We start from the raw sequence: 10,828 nt of genomic DNA, 5'->3' as shown, positions 1-10,828 counted from the left end.
GTCGTATCTTTTTTACACGGGTACAATTTATTTGTCACTCATTCTCCTGTTTATATATATATATTAATTTATGTTTATTTTTCTGTGTTCCGGTTGTTACATATACACAATTTTGTATTTTATGTCACATGTTCTCATGAACTATAACAGTATTGAATAAAATCTAAATCTAACAGTTAGTAGACGTAAATTTATTAAACCGTATTATTATAGGTACAATGTATCCTAATGCATTGACCTTTTGGATTCATAAATTAAATACTATGATTCCAATGGACTAAATAATAAAGTATTGTTTGATTTATAATATGTTACATGAATATTAATATGTTTGTCTATTATCTTATTTTTATTAACACTGTCAAATAGACATCTGTATCACTATTGATCCATTATTATACATGTACCAGCTTTATTTATAACATAAATATTTGTTTCTACATGTTACCATATTTTTGCCGCTAAACGCCATAACATTTTTTGCGCGTTTTACGCGTGTTTCGTTATAACGTTGCTTCCGGTAATTTTATTATGTTTTGCACTGATGAAGGCATATAGCCGAAACGTATGCAATAAATAATTACTGAATGTTCGTGTTTGTGTGGCTTGTCTGTTTATTTTGTTTTGTAAAAATTAATATAACATGCAAATAATAATAATAATATCTTTATTTCCTCCAAAAGATATAGTCATGTCTTTATTTTATTGGTACAATATATTTGTCACTCATTCTCCTGGTTTTATGTATATTTTTCTGTTCCGATTGTAACATGTTCACAATTTTGTATATTATGTCACATGTTCTAATGAACCATGACAGTATTGAATAAATATTGAAATCTGGAATTCTTGAAGTGTTGAAAATGTGACCGGCATCCCATAAAAACAATGATTATTTGCTGGTCATCTTCTGATAAAGCAAAGATAATCGTACAATATAAAGTAATATAACAATGTTATGTAAAGCCAAACTCTATGCACATTGCAACAAATTTATCAGTCATATGAAGATTGTTTCAGTAGAGATATCTCTGGTTTCAACAAAGATACTATAGAGTAAATAGATTGTCTAATAACAAGTAAGTTTAGGGACGGACCGATTTACTAATGTTATTTGAACTTGTGGTCCAACCCTTTTTCTTTCAAAATGTATTTATATATTTTTCTTTCTATATATTTGCATTGTACATATTGTAAAAAATTGAAAGGAATAAAATATGTTTAAACTAATAACAAGTAAGCATCATAAAATATAAAAGTAAAACAAATAAATAAATGAATAAATAAATAAATAAATAAATAAATAAATAAATAAATAAATAAATAAATAAATAAATAAATAAATAAATAAATAAATAAATAAATAAATAAATAAATAAATAAACAAAAAATAAATAAATAAATAAATAAATAAATAAATAAATAAATAAATAAATAAATAAATAAATAAATAAATAAATAAATAAATAAATAAATAAATAAATAAATAAATAAAATAAATAAATAAATAAATAAATAAATAAATAAATAAATAAATAAATAAATAAATAAATAAATAAATAAATAAATAAATAAATAAATAAATAAAATAAATAAATAAATAAATAAATAAATTAGAAAGAGGGAGAATTTTGTACATCTAGAGCACGGGTTCCCAATCCGGAGATGAGGTCAATGAAGGATGGGATCTCTGTCAATTTCCTTAATTTACACCAATAAGAATCACCCTGTTCCTTCATTTCTGTCTAGGAATAGAGAGTAGAGCCCTAAAGTAGATCTACTGGTAAATTTGATATAACCCTAGAACTTGACGATGATGTACAGCTGAAGTTTTGAAATTTTCAGAGAAAAAATATATATACATAATTACATATGTGTTTTATTCAAAACGTACTCCTAAAATGCACCAAAAAGTCACCATTAAAATGTAGATTTCAATTTTTAAGTTTACGGAACGGGTGTGAAAATTTACAGGGCTATAAATCTAACGGTCTTAATGTCAACTCGTCCCGTGGTCAACTCGTGACCTATTTGGTCAACTCGTCCCCTTCTTTTGGTCAACCCGTCTTCAACGAGTCAACTCGTCCCTAATATGGTTAACTATAGTCCCCTTCTTTTGGTCAACTTGTCACTACTGCATTATAAATTTATGTCTTAAAATAATAATTCTATTATTTAGACAAAGATTTATATCAATCTTTCTGCTGTAATAAAATCAAAATGAATTTGTTTAATTTGGATATTTCTGATAGTGGATGGTTTACCCGGTTCAAAAATTACACAAACATCAAAAACTTGTTTGATAAGAAATACAAATGTAATATATCAACATTGTCCATTTATGTCTGATATTATTAATAATTTTCATTTCAATGATATACTTGGAATATTAATTCGGAATAAATAAAATAATTAAAATACAGAATATCGTTGTAATTTGTGAAGATATGGATCACAAAAATGTAACATTAAAACACAGATAAAAGATAAAATCATGACTGAAACTGAAACTGATAAACACACTTTAAATTTTCTATTCCCCAAACTTCACTTTTTTAGGTTTTTATTCAATATTGTCATGGTTCATGTGACATAACTAGGATTTTTACTAAGCATGCGTTTCTCTTGTTGGTATTAATTTTACTTTTGTGTGTTTAAATTTAATGACTGACTTATTTATAAAAAATTATGCATAAAAAATATATTTTCATGATATTTGCAGTTTAAACAAATTAACAATATATTTGATATATAAATAAAGTTAAAGATAATTATTATTTGAATAATTACAAACTAAAGATTCGCCCCGTAATTACCCGGAAGTAGTATTGGCTAGAAGCCGATGCTGAGTGAAATTTGAGAAATTTCCATATTTCTTCGAGTTTTACGTTTGACAGCCGTGACTTTTCAATTTTTGGATGTGAATTGTTGAGTCATATATTCAACAATGTCTGAGGAGGGCCAGCGTGCCGAATCAGACGTTAAAACTGTTGCAGAAATTCTAAAATCCGAAGGGAATGACGAGTTAAAATTTGGTCTGCTAATCAGCCTTATCAAGGTGAATCAAGCTTCTAGCAAAGATGTGGTCAACACTGTCCTTCATTTGGTAAGTCTGACAGCCCTTTTACTATTTAAAACACAGCTATTTTGGCCCAAAAACTTCAAACTTTTCAAACTGTAACAAGAAAAGATACTGTCACAACAATCTACCTGTCAAAATCAATAAGTTATTGATCTCTGGAAATGCTACAAGTTTTTCAATAGCTGATGGAATGTTGAATTGATCTCGTTAATTGACATGTAGTAAAGAAATTTCCAGGTCACAAGATAGGTCATATTCTAAGAATGTGGTCTATATATGAGTGGGTGTGGCCAATCTTCTGTCAAAATGTCACTTTTATTAATTTAATTGTGTCAGAGATTATCATTTATGAGGGGTGAATTGTCTTATCTATTTTGGGGGGTGAACTGTCTTGAGGGGTGAGTTGTCTTGCTTTTTTGGGCAGTGAATCGTCTGGGGGGTGAGTTGTCTTGTTACCAGAGTAAACTGGTGATTCAGAGCATTTGAAGAATTTTTAATTTTGTTCGAATATTTAATTTAATTTGTTGTAAACCAGGCTTTTTTTCTGAAAATTTCCTCTTTGGATGGAAAAGTTTAATGACAAGTTTCAGGTCAACATATAAACTCATATCATATGTAACAGTTTTTAGGATTTTTGAAGTGTAAGATAATTTGTCAGTTTAATAGTTATGCTGGCAGTGTTTGATTAGAAGAGCATGGTAGGATGGTGCTACAATAAGTAACATGTTTTAATAATTATCTGTACATCTACATCATACTGCAGCGCTTCAAAATTGTTTACGATTACACTAAGCCGGAATACATTGAATTGAGAGACAGCTATGACATAAAAGGGAATCTGGAAACCAGCCCTAGCTCTTACTGAATAGGCCCCTTGGTTCTTTAAAATGGCAAGTGTATAGCACTGATACATGCAAGGATTATGTGGGTTTCTTACCAGTACACCTCTATGTAGGTGGAAAACACTGAAAGTGTCTCTGAAAAATTCCAAGGGTGTTGCCCAGGATCGAACCAGGGACCTCAGGAGTGACAGTCAGTGGTGGTTGGTGTAACCAACTGAGCTATCGCACCTCCTCTTATGTAATACATGTATATAATGTTATAGCCAGAAGCTAATTATTATTATACAAACTAAAGGCATGGTCTATCGGGACCGCTGAAAGGCTACCCCCCACCAGTTTAATTATTGACAAGCTGGGCTGCTCAGTCAATTCTTTGCTGTATAGCTTGGTATTATGATTAATGTCACTTTGTCAGATGTGGTCAAGTTGTTATAAAGGTAGTTAAGGTACATGATTCGATTCCTGCTCATGATGGAAGCTAAGATTTCAATTCCTTTATTCGTTGTGATGTTATATCTTATTTAGCAATTTCTCAATTGTACTTGCATTCTTCTATTCTTATTAAAAATTTGTATTTCGCTAATTATCTTAAAGGGGATGGGAAAAATATATAGTTACTTGTATTGGGAAGGGGAAGGGGGCCTTATTTAGGCAACTAAATTCATGAAATGACAGCCCTGTTATATGTTAATAAATTGTTATAAATCTACAAATCTATGGACAGTATGTATTTATATAATATATAATGTAAAAATATGTATACCTGGTGTAAATTGATGTACATCAGGGTAGTTTGTTACTGCGTAGTTTGTTACTGCTAGATATGGGTATTATGTGGCACACAAGAATGCAATTTGATTAATCAAATTTTTTTTTAACCAATCCCTCCTCTTGGTTGTGTAGAAGAAAAAGTTAATCAATAGGTAAAATGTAATGGAAAAACCTATTTGCAACCTTTTCCCAATAAGATTCCAATTACAGGATGGTGAAAATTTTAGTTAATACAAACCCTTTGGCTCTGTCCTAGTCTAAATTTTTCAAACTCGTAATTAGGTACAGAGAGGAAAATATCTTGACAGCTGCAAAATGGTGAATTTTAAAATTATTGGGAACTTTTGGAAACTATTTCATTTGTCAGAAATATCAGCATTTTTTTGCCATTGGAAAGATGTCTGTAAATAGGGAATATATATACAATAATTAGTGTATCATTGAAGAGGTGTATTTAGATGCATATAAGTTTATCTGGTCCTGCATGGGGTACCAAAGGCGGCTCTTTGTTATTGGACGGAAGGATGTAAAAGTGCATTATTTTAGACCCAAGATACTGATAACATTATCCTTAGAAATGTTAAGTCTCAGAGTCAGACAAGGAATTTTAAATAAATTGTTTAACTTGGCTTGAAGGACCTGGTTTATTAGGTCCATTTGTGATAAAATTTTGGCAGTGGATTTTATCACTTAATTGGGAAGAGACCATAATTAGCCTGTTCATTGTTAGAAAAATTATCGCTAAAATTGCAAATTTGGGAAGAAGAAAGGGTGGTATAAGTTTAGGTTTTTGGGAAAACTGCATGGTTTTCAGAAAATTTCAATTGGGAAGAGGTCTTTATAGGCCTCTGTTATATAAGGTGAAAAATCACTGGATATGAAAATCAGGGCTTATGCTGTCAGTTGCCATGGTTGCCATTTGCAATAGTTTTATAAGATTGGTGATTATTTTTGCATTTTGGCTTCAGAAACTGGTGATTATTTTTACATTAACAAATTGTAGATATTTGTGATGTTAATATGCCAAAGAATTAAAACTTGGGCTAGTTACACAATGATATTTTATAAACTTTTGATAAAGAAAATATAAGCAAAGATATTTATGATATATTTTTGAATGTATTAATTTCATAATATAATTTATATAATCCATATCAGAATGAATGTAATAAGAATGACAACTTTTAAAGTGACCAGTAACAAGAAAAGTTCCATTATTTCATTAAATGAAAAATAAAATAAAAAACACAACCTTCAAAATGAAATATTTGATGGCCTATAAGTTATCAGATGTGTAATTGATTTGATAATCTTTATTCAAATTAACATGTTATACCCTAAAAATGGTAGATATAGAATTATTCCAAACCTTAAGTCACATTAGATAATTAAAACTTTTAAAAAATACTCCACGCTAAAGAAATTTTAGATTTTATTTTTGGTGAAAAACTGCTTCTTGATTTTATGATTTGTTTGTGCTACTGACACATTTTATTCTGTAGGAACAGGCACATATTATTATTTTATCAGACAAAATTGTTTTTCTGCAAGTTACATGAAATTTGAGTTGGATGCAAATAAATGAATATTATTTTTAATCAAGGAATTAATGCTCCTGTCTCCTGTTTCAGTATTTGATTACAGATAGGATACATCCATCATGTTGATATAAATCCTCCTGCATCAAATATGTCAGTAGGTTTTATTGAACTCTTCCATACTAAGTTAGCAGTGGTAGTGACTTGCATACATCCAAGTCAGCCTGCACATCTGTACATCCAGGTCAGCCTGCACACCTATACATCCAGGTCAGCCTGTACATCTGTATATTCAGGTCAGCCTGCACATCTGTACATTTAGGTAAGCCAGACATATATGTACATCCAAGTCAGCTTGCACACCTGTACATCCAGGTCAGCCTGCACATCTGTACATCCAGATCAGCCTGCACATCTGTACATTCAGGTCAGCCAGCACATGTGTCTGTTCAGTAAGGTCAGCCTGCACATCTGGATACATTAATAAAGGTAGTGGTAAAAAGTAAAAATAGCAATATCAAAATAGAGTAGTGATATTAAGGTAGTGATTCGTGATACCATAATAAAGGTATTGAAATAAAGGTGGTGATGTTAAACTAAGGGTATTGAAGTAAAGGTAGTGATATTAAAGAAAGGGTATTGGTAAAAAAATAAAAGTTGCAATATCAAAATAAAGGTAATGAAATAAAGGTACTGATATCAAAATAAGGATAGTGAAGTAAAGGTAGTGATATAAAAATAAAGGTAGTGAAATAAAGGTAAATATATCAAAATAAGGGTAGTTAAGTAAAGGTAGTGATATCAAAATAAAGGTAGTGAAATAAAGGTAAATATATTAAAATAAGGGTAATGAAGTGAAGGTAGTGATACCAAAATAAAGGTAGTGAAATAAAGGGAAATATATCAAAATAAGGGCAGTGAAGTAAAGGTAGTGATATCAAAAAAAAGGGAGTGAAATAAAGGGAAAAATATCAAAATAAGGGTAGTGAAATAAAGCTAGTAATATCAAAATAAAGGTAGTGAAATAAAGGGAAATATATCAAAATAAGGGTAGTGAAGTAAAGGTAAATACATCAAAGTGAAGGTAGTGATATCAAAATAAAGGTAGTAAAGTAAAGGCAGTGATTTCAGAAATTTTGGTTTAAATTCAATTCTTTATTTTCCAATTTATCATGATCATCTCTGCTATGTTACAGATTTCCATAAACTGGTACATTTACAAGTTTTAAGGAGGCCACTTATTTGTTTATAATGACCATGTAATCATTTGATGATAGTTGTATACTGTGGAATGTATATATACTGGCTTGTATTCAGGTTGTAATGATGTATTTTTACTTGAATGACATGAAGTAAGAATGTTAAGTGACCCACTCCTCTAGTGTGATAGTTCGGCTAAGTAAAGTGTGTCTTGCTTAGTTTTGTAGATGAGGAGTAGACTCAGTTTAAAAATTTTGTTGGAAAATGAAGGGACCTTTTGAAACCACCTTTCAGGCTCTTTTGGCACAGTATTTTGAATTGTGCTACATTAATGTTTATTATACCAATCAAGGCATAACAAATTTGCAATAAAAATTTGCAATAAAACATGAGGAAAAATCTGTAAATATTTTGACACAGAATGAACATCAGTTTGGATATCAGCAAATTTTCTGTTCTGTTTGGAACTTTTTTACAGATTGAGAAAAAATTGGCACATTTTCCATTGGGAATGGGTCTGGTAATCTGAACTGTGTTGACACTGGAAAAAAACACATGTATGGAATCCTGACAATTGAGTGTTTTAATAATTTGATTTAAAAGTTAAATTTTACACAACTTCATATCAGGAAATAAAGAAAAAGTAATATTGATGAATGTACATGTGCTTGGAATGTGTAACCCATCCATATCACAAATAAGAAGACTTTTAACAATATAAATTTGTAGAAATAGTTGGGCTGGTAATTTTTTTTCCCATCAGTGCTATGAAGAATGTTCATTACATAAAAACAGCATAGTGTTTTAGACATGAACATCTGCTGCTGTATATGTATCGGGTAAATTTTATCATTTCCCCCCCCCCCCATTTAATGAATAAAAACTATTGATTTTTTTCAAATATACATCAATTATTGATTGACCAAAAAATATCAACGATACATTGATATTGTTTCTATCGATGACAGCTCTACTAACTGTTTTCAGTTCCAGCAGGTGAAGGTTTAAATCTTACATAAGTAGTCGACAACATGATCATGGTTTTTGTTACAATGCTTAAAGTCTTTAAGATACTAAATTTTAAAAACAGGACATGGTAAATGGAGTTTCACATAAGTTGAAATGTTTTGATAGTTTATATTTGTTCTTTTTTTCTATTTCTGTTTCTTGGCTCATTTGAATACACATTTTATTTTATAGAAAAGAGGAAAATTGGAATTTAGCAGCAAGACATTCTATTCCCATTTGTATGGAAATATAGTTTGAAAACAACTGTGCTATGAAATTTCAGACCATTTTCAGTCTCTTTTTGTCTTAAAATCTCCATGCTAGAGATATATAATAAAGATTTATTTAAAAGTCTCTGCTGTTATATTAATTTGTCTGAGTAAAATGGTATCATCCTAGTTTTTTACCACAGAGTGAAATAGTTTGATTGCATAGAGACAGAATCTGTATTTGGAAACAATTCTTAAGATAGGAAATTGCAAATTAAATTAAAAGCATTTGACTTTTATTCCAATTTTAGGCATTTTCTGTGTTATGTCAGATTTGTGAAAAAGCAGAAATATTAAAATTGAAAACTGAGGGCTATTTGATGTGATCTTGAAAACTATTTCTATCTGATCTTCGAGATTCCCAACTGGTTTGAAACACTCCAGAAATTTGAGCTCGCTAAGTAACAGTGTTTGTGAAGAATTATGGGGCTGTCTTACTCAAACTGAGGTATATGCAACCTCAGGTTGTTAACCCACAACTTGATAAATTTGTTTGATAGATTTGTCCTGCTTTTCAAAGCTACATAGAAATTCTCCAAGCTCAAACACAGTTCTCAGGTATTTGATTGGTCAAAAATCAATTCAAAATGAGGATGTATCAATGAAAATCAGATCTCAGATAAAAGTTTTATTACCTGGAGGTAACAGTTTACAAATATTGAGCTGCCAACAGTATAGAGCCTCAGGTGAGACTGCACAGATGGCTTTATAATTTATACTGGGTCCAATGTTATAAAGATTTTTTTCTGTGCTCAAACTCAAATCTCAAGTATTTGATTGGTCAGAAACAAGCACAGAATGTATATTGACCAATGAAATTTCTACAAAACAGAACTCACAAAAAAGTTTTATAACTTTGATGCCAGGTGGCACTAAGCATATTACTTTCAGTTTCAGCAGGTAAATTTATGTATTCACTTGAACATTCTAACATGTCTGCAGCATCATGATTTTTATATTAGGTCACTTTCCAAGATCCATAACCCTAGAATGAATTTTGACCTAATTACACCCCTTTGTAAATTTTGAAAATTTTCAGATATGGTTTTGTTAAAAGAATGAAGCTACAGTTCTCCTGAGATAGGTAAATCAGCATTAAAGGACAAATGATTGAAAGTCAGCAGCCTTAATTACACAGCTACTGGAGGCTCATTAATTTCTATTGATGCCATAATCTATGCAAACTATGTTTCACCATGCTGTCAGAGTGAACTATGTTATCATCAAGATAGTAAAAAACATGAAAATATCTTGAATTGGTAACATCGGCTAATAGATCATTGACAACATGTCAGGGGGATCTCGTGAGAGATGAGATTATTTCTGGCACTATTGAAATTTATGTCATGTTTCATTACTCTGATTGAATATTATATGTAGATCAATTAGAAGACTTGTGCAGTATTTGTATAGAAGTGTTCTGTACAGTATGTTATGTCTATAGGCATCCTTCAGTGTTGTTATTAAAATTTTTGGTCCGTTTTGAATTTGAGGCAATCTTTTTTTCACATACAACAAAAAAATTTTGAGATGGACAAAATGCATTTGAGACGATCGTTTTTGTTTACAGCAGACTCCTAAAGATGATCCTGATCTATTATTCTGTTGAATTTCATGCATATTGAAAGTTCTGGGTATCATTCTATGTTTTGTCGTTTTCTTTGTAATTTGGTTTCACACTTTATCTGTAAGTATTAATGCCTTGTCCATCATTAATTGTACACATTGAAAGTATCTAAATTTTAATGGCATATACTACATATATGTCAGGCAAACAGACAGATGGACATACATGTATACTCGATACTATTATTGTATTGAGGATACATGACGTAATTAACTTGTATGTCTGTCTGTCTTTTTGCCTGAAATGTTCTGGCTTAAAATTATTCTTCCTGTTCATTGTACATGTACGTAGTGTGTACATAGTCAAGAAATTCTGTTGATTCTATCCAGGTGCTCTTTGATGCCTGAAAAACTATGTATTATGCATAAGGCAAAAAGAAAAGGATCTCCAAATATGATACTGAGCCTGGCTCCATACAGTTGTGGCAAAGACTTATCACTTTTGGTCCGGGCATTATGAAGGTTATATGGAAAATAAAAAGTCGGGGATCA

The 10,828-nt window shown here is 30.5% G+C and overlaps 1 protein-coding gene across 1 annotated transcript in view; it reads left to right on the top strand.

Annotated features, from left to right (window-relative positions):
- The first annotated feature begins 2,799 nt into the window (after positions 1–2,799).
- The window catches only part of LOC132748727 (neurobeachin-like), a 39,844-nt gene continuing 31,815 nt past the window's right edge, over positions 2,800–10,828 (top strand). The window contains exon 1 of the mRNA XM_060738345.1: positions 2,800–3,106. Coding sequence (XP_060594328.1) covers positions 2,948–3,106 — 159 coding nt within the window. The 5' untranslated portion in view covers positions 2,800–2,947. The remainder of the gene's footprint in view (positions 3,107–10,828) is intronic.

Source organism: Ruditapes philippinarum, unplaced genomic scaffold (genome assembly GCF_026571515.1).
Source record: "Ruditapes philippinarum isolate M1 unplaced genomic scaffold, ASM2657151v2 ctg58_1_1_1_1, whole genome shotgun sequence".
Classification (NCBI taxonomy): domain Eukaryota; kingdom Metazoa; phylum Mollusca; class Bivalvia; order Venerida; family Veneridae; genus Ruditapes; species Ruditapes philippinarum.
Note: the sequence above shows the minus strand (reverse complement) of the source record. Positions and strands in the feature narration are given on the sequence as shown.